Source organism: Tyto alba, unplaced genomic scaffold (genome assembly GCF_018691265.1).
Source record: "Tyto alba isolate M040663 unplaced genomic scaffold, T.alba_DEE_v4.0 Super-Scaffold_27, whole genome shotgun sequence".
Taxonomy (NCBI): domain Eukaryota; kingdom Metazoa; phylum Chordata; class Aves; order Strigiformes; family Tytonidae; genus Tyto; species Tyto alba.
In genome coordinates, this window is record NW_024881301.1 from 17844183 (window position 1) to 17868645 (window position 24463).

The following is a 24463-nucleotide window of genomic DNA, read 5'->3' on the forward strand; positions in this document are numbered from 1 at the left end:
CCTCAGCACAATATTTTGACTTAATAACAAAGTTACTTAAGCAGGTTTAAAATACTACAAGATTACAATAACACCACTTACCAGTTATACCACCTTTTTCTATGATGAGATTGTCTTCCTTGGAAGAATTCAAATCAAACATATAACATCCTAGGTAACAGTGTTTCACCATCTGATTCACATGCTCATAGAACTGGCAGTGATACAAAAGGGCCTTAAGTGCAGGTTTTCCTGTCTGAGAGAGGCCAGATTCTTCATCATGTACACAGGGACCCTGAAAACATGAAATTCACGAACATAATTTCTTTAATGTTTTACATAAAATGAACTGATAAAAAAACCTGAATTAAGTCTAATGCCTTGTATATGTGTATACATAGCTGGTTTACAGGCTGTCGCTAATAGATTCCAAAATTCAACTGTAGATTTTATTAAGGCTGAGCTAAATCATAGTATTTTACAAATACTGTAATGATTTAGCAAAATAGAAGTAGCTACTTACCTCCTGAGAAATTTGTCAACAGCTAAGTAGAAAGACACGGAAAGCTATAAATGGGTGGTTTTAAGACAGTATGTATATCAGGAGACTACAATTTTAATTTCTCATTGAATTCTACTTACAGATATCAACTAACGCAAAAGTTTTCTTTAGAAAAAGAGCACACTCATTCTAAGATAAGAGGAAATATCCTGACACCGTCACCCTGTTCTGAAGTATACTACCATTATACTATATCTAGCCATGTCTATCTACTATGATAAAACATTTATTTAGAAACAAGACATAAAAAAATAAATTATCTTAGAAGAATGGTTTTCAGTCATTTATTTTAAAATATTGACTTCAGGGAAAACTTTCTAGAGCAGTAAATTTACACCTGAAAGACTTCTTAGTCTTATTTCAAATAGTCAGTTTGATTTCACTGCCTTTGTTAGAGTATATCTCTAGGGTTTTTTAATAGTAGGAGAAGAAAACAATAAGTTTTATTAAGTTACAGCATAACCTGGTTTACACTAACCATAAAAATTAGACGTGTTAATTAGCAAAAGAACCCACAGTGAGAAAAATTCAAACCAAGTACATTCTGCAAGGCAGTTTTTGGAGGTATCTTGCAGTACTTCAAAAAAACTAATTAAAATCATGGAAAGAAAACTCATCGGTGCTAATCAGAAGCTTTCTTTGGCAGTCAGGAGAGAGAAGAGGTAAATCAGCTGCAAATAAGTAATTTGAAAAACACTGGTTTTCCCCAGGAGGCTCTAGATCTCCCCCAACCCCTCAATTTAAACTGAATACAAGCTTACTTTCCAAGAAAAACAAAAAACAGATCAAGTAGAAGCAGTAAAACTATGTTGTGTTACAGAATAGTTATAACCAGAGTTTTAGATGGCTACTGCTCATTGTGTTTTGGTTTCTGCAATACAGACTATTTTCACTCTTTGCCTTTTATGCCAATTAATGGAGAACTGAATATGACAGTTGAAGAAGAATGTAGTTTTTCATGTAAACTGTGTATGATTAATTATAAAACTGTACTCATATGCTGTCAGCAATATACTTAGACTGTATCAACTATGACAAATGCATACTTTGGAAATTTTGTTAAATTTAGTCAAAATTTTACTATCCAGAACTGCCTTTGACAGTTTAAAAAGCTATACCAGATACTTTATTGTACAACAGGAGCCCTGAAAGAGTTACTCATCAATTACATTTATGAAGTGCTCTGACTCCAGCAATCTTCATACAACAGTATGTTACAGTCTTAGAATACATTACACAAGTTGACTTCACTCATGATAAAAAATTTCCTATGCCACTTTAAAAAGTAACATAGAAAAATGAATTATTATAAACCAGATCAGCTAGATAACATGAACACCACAGATACTGTCATGAAGATACTGGCCTAAAAGACTCTATTTAGGGCTGGACAAGGAAAGGCTGTATTTGCCTAAGGGATAAAACAATGTCCTACTTTGGCTACAGTATACTATTCCTACTATTCACCCAGATGCACTTAATAGTTCTGCTTCGAACTTGCTTGCGTTAAAGTCAACAGACAAACCATTTTACCCAGTGCAAGGGGAAAAAAAGTAACTCTGAAATACAGAATTTGATCCTGGTGTTATCTTACAATTTCAATTGTTTGTATTTTCAACAGTTTTAATTTACCAGTTACCATAAAGTGTTGCTTGATAATATCTTCCAGCATGAACACTTATAAAGTGGTAAGAAATTTTAATTAAATTGCACTTCTTACTAATAATCACATTGACTCAAAGCTTCTATTAACTGCACTGGAATTCATCCAGAATTCTGCAACTGCATTCAATTTTTGTCACCTCACCATTGTTGTTGAAATGTTAAAAAAAGACTGAAAAGCAACTTTTAATAGATTTTATATCAACAGGTTAGAATGACTGCCCCTTGTAAATCCCCTGCTATTACAAATTAAAAGATATTGATAAAATATAAGTAATAAGAAATAAGACTGAAACAAGGGCCAGATTCCTAAGTTTCCTTGAACATCTTTCTTTATGATCAGATGTAAAGGAATGATAAGACATACTGTAAAAATGTACCTCTGCAAGAAATAGCATAATTTCTTTTGGGTGCAGCTGAATCATAGATAACTTATCCTAGTAAAATAGGAGTAATATCTTTCAGCATTAACTTGATCTTTTGCAGAAAGGAAAAGAAAACAGGATATGGTTGCATCTGCAAACTTCCTCAAGAAATAACATACACTGTTCTCATATAGGTACGATCTCACACACTGGAAGGAGCAAGACAGACAGAAAGAATGGGTATCAAGGCCACAAAAATTTGAAAAATAAGGAACTAAAATCCAAAGATCTTTATGTACAGTGAACCAGACTTGCTGAAAGTAACACAAGATGACTGACTCATGATGAAAACAAGAAAAGTCTCCAGGAGATCTTTCAGTTTGTATAAACACCCAACAAGAGAAAGTAAAGGGAGACAGACTCTTCACATTGGTATTCAGTGACAGTACTAAGGGCAAAAATTGAAATACAGGAAATTCTATTTAAACTTAAGAAAAACCTTTTTCCCTGTGAGGGTTGTTAAACTTTAGAACAAGTTGCCCAGAGATGTTGTGGCGTCTCAGTCCTTGGAGATACTCAAAACCCAGATGGACACAGCCCCAAGCAAACTGCTTTAGGCAAGAGGTTATGTTTTTAAGCAGCATTTAAACTGACTTAAGCAACAAGATGCTTCATCTTTCTTTCTCATCACTTACATAGTTCTTTCAAAACATTTTATAAATGTCACATTCTGAGAATTTATTATTCCTCATACCCCTCAAATCATGTAGCAATCCAAGTGTGGATAAAATAAATGATCAATTTCTATCCTAAAATGTTAATGATACTGTGTAAGTCAGCAAGCATCCTAGGATGCCTGAGATACTATATTCATGAAATGTAACATATATACAAACTAACTTGGTTCTTTTCTTGAACTCGCTGTAAGTTTGAAAAGATTTTGTCTATTAATATATTTCTCTTTCCAAAATGTCACCTTACACATGTAACTTTTTAAGTTTATATTTTATAGGTATATGGACATAAGTTTTTATATCAAATAATATCCCTCTGTGACACTATCACCTTTCTCATCAAATGTAATAGTCACTCACTTGCCAAATACAATCTTTTACATCTTCTGTTGGAACTGGAATCACAAGGAGATTTTGCAGAATAAAGGCAGCCTGAAAGAAATTAAAGCATCAATATTGCCATCTAGCCATCACAGTTCAAAAAAAGCACATCAGATCAAACAGCGCAGTCCACATATTATTCCATTGCTTTAGATGTATGTTGAAACAAACAAACAAAAAAATAATTAGAAGGATACAACCAAAACCCCCTCAATATTCACTTACAGCTTATGTCATTAGGTCATGGCACAACAGAAGTATGGTAAAGAAAAAAGACAAGGAAGACATGGAATAGAAATCACTAGGAAACAAATTTAATTTTTTATAAAATACTTCCATCACTGTTCCAGTACAGTCAAATCTTGCTGAATAAGCATTACATAACAGGAAGTACTGGGAAAAAAAATCCCTGAGCAGGAAAACCTAGATAACTGTTCATGACTCTTCAGTCTACTGTCCTCATGTAACTTATTTTTTTAATTATCATAAAAAAATTCGGACAATGTGGGGGACATATTGGGAAACACAGACACGTTACAGTTATTTTCCTTTCTAAATACATGGCATTTGCATTTTTCTAATTTATGTAACATGCATTTCACATGTATATATGGGTGGACTGAAACTGCTTCTTTTATGTTTTGTTAATCTTTTGTCAATAATTTGACTCAAGAGACAACTAAAATGATTTAGAAGTTAAATAAAACAATGAAGTACACATTCTCAACAGCATTTTGCACAAATAAGTTTAAAATGTTACTGCAGAAAATGGAATTAGTTGAGCAATAGAGCTGGGAATAATCTAACCCACTATTTGTCACAGTTGCTCTTAGTCACTGGAAAATAAGACAACCCTTACAACTAGAGCTGATAGACAGTTGCAAAAAATGTACTCAATTTAAATATAGTATTATATAGTTCTATGTGCTGTTCTACTAGAGTACAAAGTTCCAGTTCCCACAAATAAACCTTAGTGCCTAGACAAAATAGATTACTTCATGTCTGCAATGAAGAGATATTTACTACAGATCAGGTGATGAGTTCGTACCAAAGAGTACATAAATAGAACAAAACAGCCATTAATATCTGGGCTAATTTCTTCTGCTTTAGCAACTTAATTGTCTGCCTGAGTAAGCCTTAGGAGTTTTTATGTGTTCATTTGTATTGTTTAGATCATTTCTGCTTTCACACTAGGCATCTGTATTTGTTGATTCTTGAGTAATTCTAAATAAGAAGCTAAACATTTTAATTAGGTAGTATTTAACTTAAAGCCGTAGGTGCTTTGTAGCATCAGAGAACAGATAAATAGAATGAAAACGAGAAAAATCTTTTCTCCCTAATGAAAAAAACTTGATTATCTAAGACAGCAAAAGGACACAAGACTCATACCTCCCTGCGTACCATGCTACATTCAGACTGGTCCAGAAGGATGTTTATCACCGTTCCCCACAGCCCTCCTGAAATGTTCTGGCAACTTTCTGCTAAAGCAATACATCCTACTTCAAGAGATGTGAGAGCTGATCCTATTCCAAGTGCTGTAAATCTGACCTAGTACATATAAGCACAACACAAAGTGATATTTCTTACAGTAATTAGCAACATATTTTTTTTTTAAAATTATTAAGTTGTACCAATTGAATCTGGAGCTTAAGGGAATAATAATTTAAAAAGTGACAACTTATTTTCCTATATTTCTCTGGCCCTGTACTCATAATCACAACTATGAGAATGTAAAAATGACAATAAAACAGATTTCTGAATACTTAGAAATATTAAGATAGTCTTCAATATTCTTCAAATTTTATCACTTAAATAGTTCCATTTAGCAAGCTCATATAATTTAACAGATTTTCATTAAATACACTTTGTACTGCATGTAAATGTTTCTAAGTAACAGCAATGCCAATGAAAACTGCCAATGAATCCTGAAAACAAGTGACTAATGAAAGCATAGAAGACAGAAGATGTAGGGAAGGATTTTTCAGATGTTTATATGGAAATATTCTCCCTACTTTATTATTACTGATATTTAGGATATAGTCAGTAACATTTTAAATAATGCAAACCAGTAATTTCAATAAATTAATTTAAAAAATTTTGCAAATACTTAAGGGTCAAAATAAGATATCAGCTTAACAGTGATAACAGCTTAACTAACCTCAGGGTCTCTATCTACCCATAGAGGAACCAGCCATGCCAGACCAAGCTGAGAAATAACTTGTTCTTCACTGGTATCATAAGGCAAAGACCAAAGAGATATCCAGTCCTGATTAGAAAACAGAAAATTAATTGAGAAATTATTACCTAAATCTTTCAATGTCATGCCAGCCTACCAACAGCCTGAACTGTCAATTACCTATTAACAATTTAAATGCACACAACACTGATATTCCAAGACAAAGACTTTGATTCTGCCTCTATAAGCATGTATTTAGCATGCTGAATTCACCTACTGATTAAATTTGTGTCATCCAATTCATAGAATTAGGACAGCAGTGTTAAAGAGAGATTAAATATTTTACTTGAAATACTGGGATAATTATTTCCATTCAAAATGTACTCTTTCCTTTTTTTTTATTTTTGCTTATTATTAACATCTTTCTCTCTTATATTACACATGTGAAGAAAACTAACAAATAAGAACATGTAATTATTTCTTTGATCATAATTCATTCTTCTTCTTCATGCACCTACCACATGATTAAATAAAGTCTCGCAGACTATCACATATTACTTGATGCCATTCCCTGAAACCATACTTAACTTTGCAAATTAATTTCTTTAGCTCAGGTTAAAAAACAAAAAAAAAAAACACCAACAAAAAACATACCTGCAAAATGCTCTGTTTAACCATAGTACTGCACAAACAATGTATTAAGTCCATAATGAATCTTGACACCAAAAATTTTATATATGCGTCTTCTATCCCTCTCAGTCCTGCATACTTTTACATGGTAGATGACTGATGTTTCATTTGGAACAGCGTATTTTGCATGGGTTTTCTCAATACACACAATATTAATTACAAAAAGCACAGCATTTTACAATCTTTGAATTTGGGGAGGAAGAGCATTAAAATACAAAATTAAATACAAAATATAGGTCATAAAATCATAGAATGGTTTGGATTGAAAGGAATCTTAAATATCATCTAGTTCCAACTCCTCTGACACGGGCAGGGACACCTTCCACCAGACCAGGTTGCTCCCAGCCCCGTCCAACCTGGCCTTGAACCCTTCCAGGGAGGGGGCAGCCACAGCTGCTCTGGGCAATCTGTGCCTGTGCCTCAGCACCCTCACAATGAAGAACTTCCTTACATCTAATCTAAATCTGCCCTCTTTCAGTTTAAAACTGTTACCCCTCAACCTATCACTACAATCCCTGGTGTAGAGTTGCTCCCCACCTTTCCTGTAGCCCCCTTTAAATACCAGAAGGCCGCTCTCAGGTCTCCCCAGAGCCTTCTCTTCTCCAGGCTGCACAACCCCAACTCTCTCCGCCTGTCCTCACAGGGGAGGTGCTCCAGCCCCCTGATCATCTTCACAGTCCTCCTCCAGACCCGCTCAAGCAGGTCCGTATCCTTCTTATGTTGGGGGCCTCACAGCTGGACACAGCACTCCAGGTGGGGTCTCACAAGAGTGGAGTAGAGGGGAAGAATCCTCTCCCTCGACCTGCTGGTCACACTTCTCTTGATGCAGCCCTGGACACAGTTGGCTTTGAGCTGTGAGCACACATTGCTGGCTCATAGTTTTCCACCCACTAACACCCCTAAGTCCTTTTCTGCAGGGCTGCTCTCAATCCCTTCATCCCCCAGCCTATATTTGTGCATGTGTGTAAAGCATGACCAGTGAAATGTTACCACAGCAAACAAACAAAATATTGCAGCAATTCTATTACACCTTAAGTATATGCTCTATTTCTCATATATTCCTACAAATCTGTATAACTTCTGTCCATCAAAATGAGCTAAAGGACCTTATGACTGACTTAACAAGGTGGTTCTTTTCGTAACAAAGAACCATAATTGTTCGTAATACTGCTAATAGGCCAAAAAAAAAAATTAACTAATTTTAATTTCAGATCATGACACTGTGCATTTTACATTAGTATTAACTTTTTTTAAAATCACAGTTATCCAGTATACTTTGTTATACCACTGCTTCCACAGAGGAAAAGGCTGATTTTGTATTTACCTTTTCAGAAGATTTGCCACTAAATCACATGATTGCAAACAACGGCCAGGATTTTAAATTTTTTTGAGAATATAAGTTATGAGTACAGTCTAGACAGTAACACTGCTATATACACAGATTATGATTTGCAGACACAAAAAGATTCCCCTGTCATTATGCTACTATACATATTAATCTACGAGACTGCTATAAAGAAAAATATCAACAAGTCCACTCCTTCATCCATGCATTTATGATCTAATTCTCTGGAGACTGCAGTCTTCCTGCAGTGTACTTAATAGTCTGTTCCTCCCTCAGTACTTAACATGTTGAAGGAGTAGTACAGAACTGCAGAAACAGATATCTGAAACTTGGTGAAGCACATATACTGCTATTTCTAGTTACAGGTGTACTTGATCATAGTGAAAGGTCTTCACTGTGGCTACCACAAATGTTAATAAGAATGAATTTTAATTCTTCAAAATTATTGCACTAAAAATTGCTGAATTTGCTTTAACTGCTTCAGGATGAAGGCTGTTTTTTCTAAACTCTCAAAAACTTAGCTCTCAAATTATGCACATGGACACAAAGCACAGATATGAACTTTGCTAATAAGTAATGATAGCCCCTTTTACAAAATAAACATTCTTTCATGTATCTATCTATTCTTTCATGTATACATATATACACACAACACGAAATAATGTATTTGTAAACATATGTTAGAAAGCCTCCTACCTGTACAAGGATGAGGAAAAAAATGTTATGGATCACTTAAATTTATTCATCCTACATAAAATCCTGATTTCTCGTTTTTTATAAAAAGAAAATTATACCTTATTCTGAAAGAAGGCTTTTCTAAATCCACAGTATTTTTTACAGAATAATTTCAGTATAATCATTTCTTTTATACAATACTCTATCCTGTTTATTTATTTAACATTATATACCAAATGAGATGACCAGATACTTTTTTTTATTTTTGTTGTCTGTTGCCATATAAGACATCTTCCCACACTATATATGAAAATTTATCATTTAACTTCAGCAGTTAAAATGTATCTGTGCTTAGCTCTCTCAAATGGCAAGAGATGGACAACTGTAATACACTCACCATATCCTTGGCTTGAGTCAACATTTCATGAGATAAGTGAAGCAAGCAAAGAACTGTGCTTTTCGTAACACCTTTTCCCATGAAGGACATAGCGTTTCCTCCCCATTCAACATAAAACGATGAGATGACCTAGAAGTGGGGGTAAAAGTTCACTGTAGCTTTACTGTAAGCAGTATTCAGGTAGGGTACAAACTGTCTTTGTGCACTACTAAATTATAGTTTAGATTCATGAAAAGATGGCAAATTTTTAGTTGAATTTTAAGAAATTATTTATTTATGAGTCATTTGGTCATGAGATGGTTTCCTATACGGTTAAACTTCTAAAGATCACTGGGTTTTATTCACTGCTTCAAATGAAGAATGCACTCAAGCTCAATAAGCATAATATTGAATAGAAATTTTAAAGTTTGTTTTTAATGGAAAGAGCCCATTTATTGTAACCAGTTTTTTATATTATGTTTGGAATTAAAAATAATTATTTTCCAAATTCTGTGTTCAAGAAAAGGGGTCATTTATATCTTTTATTTTGATTTGAATTGGAATAAATATATCAGCTGTCTTTATCAAATTCTAATGAACAGAAATAAAGGCCACTGGATCATAAGGTAAAATAAGCTCTCCGACCAAGTATCTCACCATCCATCTTAAAAAGCATGCTGCTTTCAAAAAAAACATGCCCCAAAATATTTTTTTAAAACTTATGGTCTTAAGACTTACACTTCTAGATGTATTTTTCTCCCTAAAACATGGTGATTTAAACTGTCCGTGTTTGCTGTTGTTTTTCCTTTCAGTGTGCCACTCTACAGGAATGCTTTCAAATCCACTTTCTCTTCTCCCCCAAAAAAGAAGCCTAAGTTTACATTCATATTTAGGCCCAGTGCATAATTCTTCTGCATTACTATTTGATTTCACTCCCTAATATTTATTATTATTTTGTCCAGTAATAATCTTTCTTTTGCATTAAACACATATAACCTTGATGCCATTTTTTTAATCTAGATGTCAAATTGCAGAACTCATCTAATCAAGTAGCTCTAAAATATTTATTTCTACTCAAGAAATCTTGGAAAGTTAAGACTTCCCCCTAAAACATTCTAACTTTTTTTCCATCACAAACATGATCATCACCTGTATACAAACTTTCTAGACACCTGTCTGGTTGCTATTCATATCACTCAATCATAAATTAATTAAAACTACTTTAAAACTTTTTCAAGCTTCTACCAATGCAACAAATACATTTTAGTATTTGAAACTAAGAAGGAAACTTCTAAATGTACCTACCTTATTGAATACCTGTAAAACAATCAAAAAGCCCCATCTACGCTTTTCCTACAGTTTTAAGAAAACTGGACTTTTCAAAATATGTCATTTTAGGAGCATAAACTAGTTAGTTGTTTATCACACCCACGGACTATGAAAACAAATATGAATACTGAAAACAAGAATGAAGTTTTGGCTTCCCAACAACTGCAGCATGTTGAACTACCTCTTTCCCTTAGACCACCTTTCACACATGGTTTTTGCCTGAGAGAGAATTTCTTGGATTTTTCCTCTTAGCATTTCAGTTAAAAAAAAAAAAAAAAAGAAGAATGCATCCATTTTTCATCTTGTTTAAACTACAGTTCACTTTATGTTACTTCTTAAGCAGGGGATGAAGGCATGCATACATAATACAACCAGTATTCATAAGTACAGATACACATCACTCAATATAGTCTCTCCATATTTTTGCCATTTACTTATCAGAAAAAAGCATCTTTCCCACACCTATTCTCGGTGATGATATTCATTAAAAGTACATTGTAAAAATTAGTGTTATTAGTTATACTATAACTAATTATAAGTTATATTAATTAGTTATATAAAAGATTATATATAATACTTTACAAGGATTCAAACCAAAAGCTAAGTTATAACATAAGCTACTTACCTCAAGAAGACCTGTTAAATATTTCTTACAAATTGTGACGGGTTCAACTGCAGCAGAATAGGTACTCCAGTCTGGAAGTGCAGTAACATGAACCATTCCTCGTAGCGTTCTCTCCAGTGAAGGAAGTCCATAAAAATGCGGTGCATCTGTTAGCCTTAAGCATTGTAGCAGCTTCAGAGCCAGCTCGGTTCTGAAAGAGCCAGCAAGTTCCAAGCCCTCTCTGGTTTAATTGTAAAAAAAAAAAAAAAAAACAAAACAGGAGATCAATTATCAACAGAAACCTATTACAAGGAAACATTTTCCAAGAAGCCAAAGCCTCATTCTTCTTAGTGTTAGTCTGTGAGTCTCAGCAGTTCAATTAAGTACTATTGCCTTATGCACAGAATAACATGGAATTAAATTTGACATTTCTAGCTTCACCCAGGTTCTGAAAACATAATATGGCATCTGTGTGTAACAGGGCTGCTCAATTAAGAAAAAGGACAAGTGAGATATAACTCTAATTATTAAGAAGCATGTCAAACAGAGCAAGAGATCGAGGACTACGGATAACAATGAGAAGAGTTGCAAAGCTTAGTGGTTACGCTTACATTTGTTCTGGTTCAAGAGGCAAGCTTAAAAATATTTCCTGCAAAATACCATCAATCTAGAATTCAGGTAGATAGAAAATACGAGTGTGAGATATAACTAGCAGCGATTTCTATAATCCTCCCTTTTTCAGCTGTCAAACCTTTCAGAAAATGAATAACCGAGTGGGAAGAATGAAGAAGGTAACAGTTTGAAAGTATCTTTACAGTTGCGTTGTAGCAGTTAAACGAATAAATATTATCTTAAGCTGCAATTCTGGTATCTCTTGGAAAACACTTCGACAAATTTAGTGTGGGAAGATGTTATATTAGAAACTTGGAGAAAAAAAATAATTGAAATTCATTTCTGTATTTACTTGATTGACAGAAAAAGGTTGGAATTCATGCTGGAAGTAGCTGTCCTAAATAATCACTAATGTGCACTGATATACTGCTTTAGGCCAAAAAGGAGTTCAATTAAAATAAACATTTGCTGATATTTCAAATATTTCAATATTTTATTTTACTATAAATAAATGCTACAAAATCAATGAAGCTATCATTTGCTTGTGCAAATTCCCAGAAATGAAAAAGAAATAGTCCATCTTTTCCCTGCAATCTGTTTAATTACCCATTTTCTGAAAAAGTGACCACTAGTACATACTCTAAGTTTCCTAGCTAATTTCTTAATTTTACTGTGAAAAGGCCTATCTAATGTTGATCAAAGAGTATATCCCATTTTTACAGTTTAAAACAATGGAGTCATGATGTAATTATATTCCAATTCTGACTGAGATACAGCAGCAGCAGGTATTGTGATCCCCAGTCAGAATTACACAGGTTGGTCCATTTACACTTTACCTGTCAGTCACTGACATGGAACAAAATAACAATGCACTAAAAAGACGAATGAGCTCTTTATCCAGTTGCTGCCTGACAGCAGTCTGTATTTCATCTATTTCATCCCGCATTTGGGATTCTGGTCGCACCAGCAGGTCCAAAAGGGATTTTGGCTTCTGAAAGAGAAGAATAAAAATATAGTCACATAACACATTGTTTAAATGCTATTTTAACACCCATACTAAAGCCATTTTTCTATTGAGATCTTGTAAATCACAAACATTATAAATCACAAATTCCATGATCATTTTACTAAGAAGTATTTGTGTACAGTAAAAAATTCCTATGATTACCAATTACTTGAATTTTGATTCTACTAAATGCCATAAAAGAATCTAGTGTCAAGGCTTTTAAAATTTACTGGGTTTAAGTCATGACACAGTGTATTTTGAAGCATGAAAGAAAAGTCAAAGTTATATACAGTAATAACCTGCAATAAAAAGAAACAGTTCACAAATGCCAGAAAACACATCATAGAAATATTAGTTCAAGTTATATCTTGTATGTCTCACTTGCTGGAAAGACTTAAAATCATTTTATATGAAGATTTTATATTAATATATTGGATGGGCCATTCTTACAGAATGTTATGGTTCCCAGTTAGCCATATAAAAACAGAAGTATCTGAATTCCATAAGTAACTAAAATGAAGTCAACTATTTTTTTTTTTCCTCAATGTTTAGATTGCATTTTCTCATTTTAAAATACAAGTGCATGAGGACTGTGCTAAACATATGATAACCTTTGTAAGACCATGAATGATCTCGCATGTGGGCAGTTCACCCTTGCTTTGTGAAGAACAGCACTTTGCGAACATCTAAAGCTGCAGCTATCACTTTTATCCTTGGCATCTATCTACTGCTTTTATACAGCAAGACTGAATTATTATATTTTGATGAATATAATGAAAGTTGTTTTACCCTGTGTCATGGTTTGAGCCTGGTCAGCAACCAACCACCACAGCTGGTCACCCACCCTTCCCCCTCCCCACTTGGGAATGGGGGAGGGAATTAGAGGGGTGAAGGGAGACTCGCAGGCTGAGATAGGAACAGTTTAATAATGGTAACAAAATGAGAACAATGATAATAATAGGAAAAAAAATATAAACAGGCAATGCACAATGCAATTGCTCACCATCCGCTGACCAATACCCAGCCCGTTCCCAGCTGGTGATCCTGAAATACCAAGATCCCACAATCGCAATCCCAGAAGCAAGAGAGAGCCCCTTCCCAACCACCCCTCCTTTATATAGTAAGCATGACGTTCCATGATATGGAATATTTCACTGGCCAGTTAGGGTCAGGTACACTGGCCGTGCTCCCTCCCTGCTCCCTGTGCCCTTGTGCACGGGCAGGACATGAGGAGTCGGAGAGTCCTTGAAATCTCAGTAGCAGCTGAAAACATCAGTGTGCTATCAGCATTCTTCTCATACCAAACCCAAAGCTAAATCCAAAACACAGCACTCATCTAGTCCCCGAAAGGGATATTAACTCTATTTCAGCCCAAGCCAGGACACACTGCTTTATGATGTTCATTTCCTACTTGTTTTTAAACTTTCCAATTTTACACATCTTAAATGAACAGTATTGGATTGAACAGATCTGTCAACTAGAAAGCACATGAGTCTAAAAAACGGAAAAGAAAAAATTACATTCTTTCAATATTACACATGCATTTTAATAACAGCAACTGAACTGTACGCTCATATACTACCTTCCTCATGCTTACAAAAATATTTTACTTAGACATGTTATAAGCATTTAAAATCAAAACTTGACAGACACACTGAAAGCTCAAACTTCTGTCCTTTCAATTCGTGTTCTTCATGCAAGACAATGTTCATTTGTATCTGTCACATAGACGGTTCCAACAAAACTCTGCAGAACCTCATCCTAAGTTACATGGATAATACATATGTAGTTACGTAGCTAAGCATACTTTATATATCTGCATATGTATGCACTCATGTATGTATGTATAGTTGCATAGTTACCCATATCACGTAATTGCATATAGTTATACGTTCATATAGAGCTCTGCATAGTGCTATGCATAACTAAGTACAGTTATATGGCTCTATACAAGCATATTATCATAGTTAACTACACCAGAGCAAGAAACACACAGGAAGATATTGCTTCTTTCTGGCAAATAAAATATTTGAGTTTAGAGAAGCAATTTATATACCAAGGACTGGAGAGAAGGAAATTTACTCTTGTTCAAAGTTAACTTCCCCAAACACTACATCTGTAGGACTGGCCACAAAGTAGCAGACATTAGTACCACAAGATCTGCTATTTCTTGCTCTTGTTAATAGAAGACCTTATCCTTGAGGAAAGCACCAGAAACAAACCAGGCAACCAGTTCAGTTATATAATTTCTTACAATCTACAGCTAACTTCTTAGGTATATTCTTACATTTTTAAGCAATAATTTCAAGATCCACTTTAGATGGTCTGACTCCAAACTTGACCTCTGTTCTTTAAGCAATTTGTTTAAAAATCTTAAGACATCCACAAGAAGTTTCTCGTCCTCTGCAGAAGCTGGAAGCACTTGCAGAAACCTGCAACACAAACAAAATTACTTACTTTCATACTTGTAGCACATTAAAAAAGAGAGTTTGAGATCTCAGTCTAATAGGACTGAAGTCACCTGCAAATGTGGAATTATATAAATATGTATATTAGATACATTTACATATAGCAAATATGTTATATTAATTATGATACATATATTACATTTAAAATATAAGTACTTTTACAAAAATATTAACTATATTAAAATATTGTGCTTATATACCATTAAACATTTATTGTGTATTAATACAAAATACACATATTAATATAAAATTGTTATGTATTTACATACACTAAACATGGAACTGCATACAGTAAAGTGTAGAAAAATCTGAACAGGGTCACAGATAGAAAAGAGAAAAGGTAATTAGCTATTAAATGCTAGCAAATAATAATAGCAAAGCTTACTTATGCATTTTAATTAATAATTATTTTAAATACCTTTATAATTCTTAATTTTTGCTGTTTTTATGTATGTAAATTACAGAATCTCATAATCATTGAGGTTGGAAGGGACCTCTGGAGGTCAACTGGTCCAACCACCCTGCTCACGCAGGTACACCAGCTGGTTGCTCAGGACTATGTCCATGAGGCTTTTGAGTATCTCCAAGGACGGAGATACAATCTCTCAGGGAAATCTGTGCCAGTGCTGAGTCAACTTCATAGTAAAAAAAAAAACATTTCCTGATGTTCAGAGGGAACCTCTGTTTCAGTGTATGCCCATAGCCTCTGGTCCTGTCACTGGGAACCACTGGAAAGAGCCTGGCTCCATCTTCTTTACACCCTCCCTCCAGGTAATTGTATAGATACATAAAATCCTCCTTCTGAGTCTTCTTTTCTCCAGACTAACTAGTCCCAGCTCTCTCAAGCTCTTCTTAGGACAGATGCTCCAGTCTTCTATTACCTTTGTGGTGCTTCACTGGACTCTCTCCAGTATAGGATGGATTAGGTTGGAAGGGACGTTAAAGATCATCTAGTTCCAACACCCCTGCCATGGGCAGGGCCCCCTTCCCCCAGCCCAGGTTGCTCAAAGCCCCGTCCAACCTGGCCTTGAACCCTTCCAGGGAGGGGGCATTCACCTGCCTTAACCTGCTGGCTACAGTCCTCCTAATGCAGTCCAGGATACCATTAGCCTCCTCTGCTGCAAAAGCACACTGCTGGCTCATACTCAATTTGGTGTCCACTAGGACTCCCAGTTCTTTTCTGAAAAGCTGCTTTCCACCTGAGTGGCCCCCAACATATATTGGTGCCTGGGGTTGTTCCTACCCAGGTGCAGGACTTCTCACATCTTGTTGAACTTCATGAGCTTTCTGTCAGCCCACTACTTCAGCCTGTTGAGGTCCCTCTGGATGGCAGTATGGCCCTGGCATCTCTGCCAGTCCTCCCAGTTTTGTAACATTAGCAAAATTGCTGAGGGTGCATTCCGCCCCATCATCCCAATCATTAACGAAGATGTTGAACAGAACTGGACACAATACTGACCCTTGGGCACACTGCTAGTTACTGACTTTCAACTCAATTTCATCCCACTGATCTGAGTCTGACCATTCAGCCAGTTTACCATCCATCTCACTGTCTACTCATTCAGCCCATACCTCATCAGCTTCCCTACAAGGATCTTATGAGAGACAGTGACAAAAAGCCTTCCTGAAATCAAAGTACATAATATCCACTACTCTTCCCTTATCTGCCAAGCCAGTCACTTCATTGTAGAAGGGTACAGACAGGCTGGTCAAGCATCACTTCCCCTTGGTGAATCAATACAGACTACTCCTGATGACCTTTTGTCATTCATGTGCATGGAAATGCACATGGATTGGCTGCTCCATCATTTTCCCAGGGATTGAGGTGAGGCTGAGTGGTCTGTAGCTCTCTGGGTTCTCCTTCCTGCTCTTCTTGAAGACAGGATCGACATTTGCTTTCCTCCCATTCTCAGGCACTTCTGATTGATCAAAGTGGACATGAAATTACATTAGTCAGGAGACACTCATGCGTGTATACCATAAGGGTCCATGGATTTACGTATGTCCAGTTTGCTTACATATTGCCTAAATTGATCCTCTTCCACCAATGATACGTCTGTCTTGCTCCAGACTTTCCCTCTGGTCTCTGGGATTCCTGAAGACTGGTTTTGCTAGTAAAGACTGAGATGAAGAAGGCATTCAGGAACTCAGCCTTTTCCGTGTCCTGTGTCACTGGGACCCCTGCCTCATTCATCAGCAAGCCCACATTTTCCCTAGCATTCCACCTATGTATTTATAGAACGCCTTCTTATTGCCTTTGATGTCCCTTCACCAGATGCAATTCCAGGTGTGTTTTCAGTTTTTCTAATTGAACTTCTGCACAGTCAGGCAATGTCTCTATATTCATCCCAAGTCACTTGTTCCTATTTCTACCCTCTGTAGGCTTCCTTATTGTGCCAGAGTTTTGCCCAGAGCATCTTGTTCATCCATGCAGGCCCCTGGCATTTTTTCTGACTTCCTACTCAATGGCATGGACCACTCTCGAGCTTAGTGGTGGTGATCATGAAATATTAACCAGCTTTCTTGGGCCTGTCTTCCCTCCAGGTCTTGATCCCATAAGACACTAACAGTGAGATCTTTATAGAGGCCAAAGCCTGCTCTCCTGAAATCCAGGACTGTGATCTTAATTTTCACCCTCCTTGCTCCTCTCAGGATCCTCAACTCTACCACCTCATGGTCACTACAGCCAAAGCTGCTTTAGACCTTCACATCCCTAATAAGCCCTTGCTTGTTTGTGAGCATGAGGTCCAGCAGAGCACCTCTCCTTGTTGGGTCCTATGTCACTTGGATCAGGAAGTTGTCACTGATATTCTCCAGGAACCTGCTGGATTAGTTATGCCCTACTGTGTTGTCCCTCCAGCAAATACATGGAACAACATACATACATACACATTATATATATATATATATATATATATCAGAATCTGGGGTGCATGGACAATCAATTCCATAAATTTAAAACACAAAAACTAGGAAATTACAATTTAAGCATCATAATCTTTAATGGATTTCTGTAGTCAATATGCTTACCTGTTTATTGCTTTCTGCCAAACAAAGCTCTTCAAAGTGGTTCCACAAGACCCAGAACTGCATTTTAATGCAAGTCTGTCATTCAGAACGTAAAAACTAAGCCTAGTGAGAGCAGTCCTTACATCCCTGTGGGATACTGCTTGAATGATTGAATTAAGACAGTACTGCAGTCCATAGTTTGCATGAGTTATTTTGAGTATAAAAATGTCTTCTGAAGATAGTTTTAGCGAGTCTAAAAATCTGAAAAGGCATAAGAGAAAAATTAACTCAGCATCTTTAAAAACAATTTCAGTGAGTGTTGACTCCACTTCTCAGTTCAGATGAGAAGACAAAACATAAATTGACTTAAAAATTTATTTTTGTTAACCAACACTTTCTCTTCCTTCCCTCCCCACTCCAAAAAAACAAAAAAACCCAAAATCAACAGTAATAGCAAACCCCACCACCACATTTAAACCTTGAGCTGTTTGAATTCTTTGGAAAAATGGCACTTCTCAAAGTTACTTGAAAGGTGCTATTCACATCGTTTGTAATGAACTTCTCCATGCTATCATAAATGTTGGTCACTTGGACTATACTATTTCTCTATTTTTTTTTTTAAGAGATTGCTTTGTTTTTGCCTGAGGGAACTTAAAATGAAAATGATTTATCAAATCAATAACTGCAATTTCCAATGACTCAGAACCACACTATTTACTAATAAAACTTGTAGGACTGTTTAAAGAACACAAGCGATAATGAAAAAATTGTCAAGAGGGACAGAGATATGGATACAAGCATTTCAGTCCTAATAAATCAAGAATCTTCTAAGACATTGAGTTCTTCATACAAAATAGTCTCAAAGAGAGAAAGAATGCTAAATCAAGAGCCAACCAAAGGATGTAAAGGGAATTTTCTTCATTATCTACTATAATTCTTAGTATTACCATTAAAAAGAATAATTATTTGAAATTTAAATCCCCAAGGAAAGAGAGAAGTAGTAAGTCATGCAACTGTAAAGTGGGGAAAAAGTCAGCTCCCTAAAACCCACAATGACTACAAAGAAACACAGACATAAAGCTCATTTAAAATTATTTGAAATGAGTCTGACCATCAATAAAAGTTGGATTAAGCTCTAGACTTCATGTATAAATGCAATTTAGATAAAAGATTAGCTGTGACAACATATCTAGCCTCTTGGGATGTGATTTTATATTTAAAAGAACAGCATTTTCAAACCAGTAGCAACTTGAACTGCTGTTTGAAGTTGAAAAGCTATTTAAGCGTGATGGAACACTAATTTAATTGAAATATATTGGGATTTATAATCAAGATAAAGTGGCTTACATTTCTGCTTCCTTCTCGTAGTTTATCAGCTGCAATAGGTTTCCAATCCCATGGTACCATGACAGATTCCAAGCCACCTTAAGCATATCTGACACAGGTTTCATAGTCAAGCACTCAGAAGACAATGGCACCACAACAGTATTAGGGCTAACTACATGATGACCACTGATCCTGACTGGAAGATGATACCTGAAAAAAAAATAAAACAATAACTTTAAAAAGTGATTGGTGGTTTTGTGCTTTTGCCTTTTTTTTGGTTGGTTGGTTTGTTTGTATTTGTTGTTTGGTTTGTTTGGTTTTTTTTTTTTTTTGTTTGTTTTTTTAATTAAATGTTCTATTATAGTAAGCTTTTAACTTTTCAAATAGTTTTTTTGAAACTCTTTTTCAGGGAACAAAGACATGGAGGAAGAAACTCCATGTTTAAAAATGCAAACAACTTTGGATTAAACATAAAAGGTTTCCCTTCATTCTCCCACCTCCATATTTCAGGTAGAACAGCAAATGGAAAACAGCAAAGTTAACTGTAAAAACAAACAAAAACAAGGCATCCACACATACCTTCTAACAACAGCAACAGGTAAACTGAAGGCAGGTGGGTCAGTATCATTACTGTTTATGCCATCAGCCCTGCAAAAAAATTAAGTTATAGTTGTTACTCTGTATTTTAAGGTTCAATTTTCTACTAATGCTGCTCTTACTATTTCTTCATTATTCAGATATAGCTGTATTTTTTCCTCCAGCTAGTTCTTCAGTAACCCATTCATAATTTGTATCAATAAACTGTTTCTTCATGATTATGCAATATTAAGACAGTTCTTATATCCTACACATACAGAACACTTGTTGCAAATGTACTGCGCATAAAAAAAATTGAAGATAGCACTCCAAAGCACATGCTTTGTTAATTTTTTCTATTACAGAAAAACTATGCATAATTCTTTTCGGTATTTTTCACGTGCATGAGTTCTGAAAGCACATTTTTCTGAAGTATGTGCAAATTTCAAATAATAAAATATCATAAGCTGTGGTCTGTTGGTTTAAGGACAACTGCTACACTTAAAAGTAAAAGTAAATAGGAGAATTCTAATTAATTAAACCACCACACCTACAGCTAGCTGTTTAATTTGTGTAGTTTTCATTTATGGAAAAGATGGATTACAGACCAATCAGGGTTTTTTTAAATTAAACTTAAAATTAACACTGAGGTACAAAGTATTTATACCACAAAAATATGCCATTTAGACCTATACAGCATATAACTCAAGTACTGAAGCTATGTGAAGCCTACAAATACGTAAGATATATAAAAGTTTGGGGCATAGTTTGTTTGGATATATATAAAGACTTAAATTTTTGACTAGAGAATACTCCATTAAATAACTTTTTTTCATACCACATTTCTGTTCTTGCCACTTCATCGAACAACAGAAGACAAAGCAATACCGTCGTTTCAGTTAAAACAACATGATCATTTTGGAATATCAGGGAAACTGAATAAAATCAAGATATTTGAAAAAGTGTTAGAAAAACAGTGACATTGACATTTGATAGTACATAATACGCTGGTTAAAAGAACAGTCATTTTGCCAACTTTTTCAATCAGTGCCACAACATGGGTAATACTAGCACAAAATAATTTATCTTTTAGATATTAGAGACTCTGAAGTGATGCAAGCTTCTTAAGGAGACTTTTGGTTAAACATCTAACCATATTTCACACCTTTTCTTTCCACACATGTATTACAGTCAAAATAGAATCTTTACCTCTAAATAGCAAAAGCAGTAAAGATGATTGCTGTGCTAGGGACAGACGAACAGCTGGATCAGCATACACAAGTTTGCGTAAGAGTGTTAGACATGGTAACACTATGGACTCCATAAGCTGCAGGAACAGAGAAAAAGATTAAATATAGAAAACAATTAGGTTAATCTATTGTGAGATGCTTAATACAAACTGTCAAGCTATGAAGGAATGAATTCCATTATTTATAGCAGAGAAACCTAAACCTTTCTTAGACAAGTACATTTCATCCAGACAACTGCATATTCATTAGAAAATATTTATTCGGTTTTGGATTTATTTTATTAGTAAATGATGGTCATCTTATTGGTCTCTGACATCATAACACAATTATAATGTTTGCTTTCAAAACATGTATTTGTAAGAAACATATGAGCTGAAGGATTTTCCAAAAAACCCAAATATTTACAACTGAGTTTATTTTTTTTTTTTTAATTCAAGTACTTTATTCTACTACATTAATTTTCTGGTTCCCAACCTTTCTGATCAGAAAACTGAAGAAGGGAAAGTAGTTTGCTAAAAGTTAAGGTATCAGTGAATGGCCAAAATTATGACCCAAGTCGCTGCTCCTAAGACTAAGACGACAGTATGTCTTTCACAGTACTGTTATTTTGCTTGTCTGAGGTTCTGCCTGCCAATTTTGTTTTGCAAACTGCATCACCAAATATAGTTTAGTTTAATATAGAATAAATAAAAGCGGTTCTTATTTAGTATGGAGTGAGTCTTTTGCACAGCTATATGTAAAGCCTTATTTAAATGGTGCTTTTCCCCATCTATTACTTTATTTATCCTTTTCTTGGTAGCCACTTTTCTAAGAATATTTGAGGGGAGAACCAGAATCTGGGCTAGATTCCTTCAGGATAGCATCCCAATAACCTACATGATGTTTCTTTGACCTAATGAAACCAGCACTACTTTGCGTTTAGATTAAGTTATATCAAACAAATATCATTCGTTTTCTGTACTGGTAGATAGCTCATATTCTTAGGAAGTAGTTTGAACTGCCACAGCTTGAGGAAGCTAAGGATGGGACCTCCACTGATTGTACTCAAGAGATAGGAGTAAGACTGTTTAGTTCTTTTGCAGAGGAAACATTTTAGTTATTTTACAGTGCTGAGCATTTTAGATCCAAAACATCTGTCAACACAGACCTGACAAATTTCAGAATACTAGCACTTGAAGAAGTGGAAATCCATATACAGATGTTGGCTTACACTCTCCTGATGACTTTATCTAAACCATTCATTGTTCAACATGTGCAATTTTTAATTTTTCCTCTAAAATACTTTGCAACTTTCGCTATGTAAAGTTTGAACACCCTGTTCAGTATAAGGATCCTATGTTCCACAAGCCATATATGCAAAAGGAAGGTATCGCAGCCCCTCAAGAGTTGTCACCTGTGCCCTTCCTGGATTAAATTAAACTTTATAAAAGGCTAAACCCTTTATTTTAAAGTTTATCCTGGACTCTTACCTGGCTATGAAGGATCTGCCTAAGGCAGTATACTTCCCATGATCATATTACTGTATTATTAAGTAGTTATGCTAATAGCTACCTACTATCAACAACAAAACAATAGTTGCATTACTCTATCTCTAGAAAAGGTAAGATAATAAAAAAACTGACATTAAAAAACACACAGTGAAAAACACTGAATAATCCAATATTTCAATTTTTCCAACTAGCTTTCAGTAGTTTACAAAAGTACTCATATTCAAGCTATCATAAACTGGATTAGAGATTCCTTAATGCTACAGGGATAAAAATCATCTTAGATACTGATAATCTGGGAAAAAAAAATACTATTACTGAAGAAGAATGTCCTTTTCATTAGTTTGAGAAATAAAAGGCATTCTACTACGTATCAAGCAGTTCCTTCTTCTTGTACATTTTTGGGAAAGAAGTCTTTACTACATAAAAATTCTCACATTTTCTTAAAATAACTCAAGGTTTGGACTGTTGGACTTTTATTACAATACTATGCAAGCAAACTAAGAAATATGGCAGAAAGTTTATCCAGTGAAGTGATGCTGAGCAACATATAGCCTAAATAAGCTTACATAAAATGACTTCAAATAATGAATTTCAGAAAAGCCTCGAGCATCAGATTAGACATATTACAAAAATGGAAAGCTTGGTCATCTACAACAAATATACACTCAACTATAAATATGCTCTTATCTCCTGAGACCCTCCTTGATGAGATGACATTCTACGGGTCAGAAAATTGCTTATACCTAAACTCAGTCTGACACATAGATTCTAATTTTTAATTATAATTTGCTTCAGGACTTAAGTTTAGAGACTAGGATATACAACATAACACTTTTTTTTTTTTTTAAGGTCATTAAAAATTATTTTTTTGTCTTTACTGAGAAAGCTTCAGGGAAGTTCTAGTATATTTCAGAATGACACCACACAGTTAATTCTCTGGCTAACTATTCTCACAGATAAGCAAAGCAATCTTTCATTAAGAGAATCAGCATTTTCAAAAAAATAATGAACAAAATACATACTTCAGTTACAACTTGTACTAAACATTTGTATTCTGTGCAGTATTAATGCACAAAGATTAGTGTTACAAGTTCAGAAAAAGGCAAATTCTACTACGGTCATGCCGTGCAATGCTTGCAGAAGAACTTGTAACAATAGCTTTACCTTGCCATCCACACGTATACAATCATTAAGGTAAGACAGAATCTTTTCTATCAAATCCAACTTTTTCACAATGTTATGCATTTTGGCATCTGTAAGAAAAACAAAAGATGGTGAAGAACCAGTGACTCTCACTAATTTCATATTAACTTCTTCCTGCAGGGTCACAAACTCTAGATGTTGCAAACAAGTTTCCAAAATTGCCAAACTGAACATGTACAGCTCTAGTTCTACCAAAACAAGCCTCCTCAAAGTCTTGTTATCTGACTATAGTAGCCTCCTGAACGCTCGACTTAATATCTTACATAACTTCCCATAAGAACTTACATACCACAATTACAGTGATCCCCAGTGCAACTCAATTTCAATGAAACTAGAATTTCATTCGTAATATTTAAGAAGGCTTCAACAGTTTAATATGGAACTAAAAATAACATTTACTCAGTCAACATGAAAGTATTTTCCACTGATTTTATCCTTCAGAACACCTGGTTTAAGAATATTCAATAACAACAATAAAGCTGTGTCATTTGGGTTGGTTGGGCTTGTTTTTAGGGTTTTTCCGTTTGGTTGGGGTTTTTTTTTATTTGTTTTGTTTTGGTTTTTTTAATACTTACAAAGTAATCCTTCATATGAAATTTATCCTGATAAAGCTGCACTCTTTCTTTTACAGTTTCACCTTATGCT

General features: G+C 34.9%; 1 protein-coding gene across 1 annotated transcript in view; it reads right to left on the reverse strand.

Annotated features, from left to right (window-relative positions):
- Positions 1-24463, reverse strand: part of RTTN (rotatin) — an 89140-nt gene that overhangs the window by 34737 nt on the left and 29940 nt on the right. The window contains exons 20-33 of the mRNA XM_033010691.2: positions 23780-23868; positions 21085-21202; positions 20714-20810; positions 19879-19947; positions 19321-19509; positions 17995-18234; positions 14784-14928; positions 12327-12481; positions 10900-11119; positions 8967-9095; positions 5842-5949; positions 5073-5231; positions 3663-3734; positions 82-274 (exon numbers count right to left, since the gene is read on the reverse strand). Of these exons, the coding sequence (XP_032866582.2) occupies positions 82-274; positions 3663-3734; positions 5073-5231; positions 5842-5949; positions 8967-9095; positions 10900-11119; positions 12327-12481; positions 14784-14928; positions 17995-18234; positions 19321-19509; positions 19879-19947; positions 20714-20810; positions 21085-21202; positions 23780-23868 (1983 nt within the window). The remainder of the gene's footprint in view (positions 1-81; positions 275-3662; positions 3735-5072; positions 5232-5841; positions 5950-8966; positions 9096-10899; positions 11120-12326; positions 12482-14783; positions 14929-17994; positions 18235-19320; positions 19510-19878; positions 19948-20713; positions 20811-21084; positions 21203-23779; positions 23869-24463) is intronic.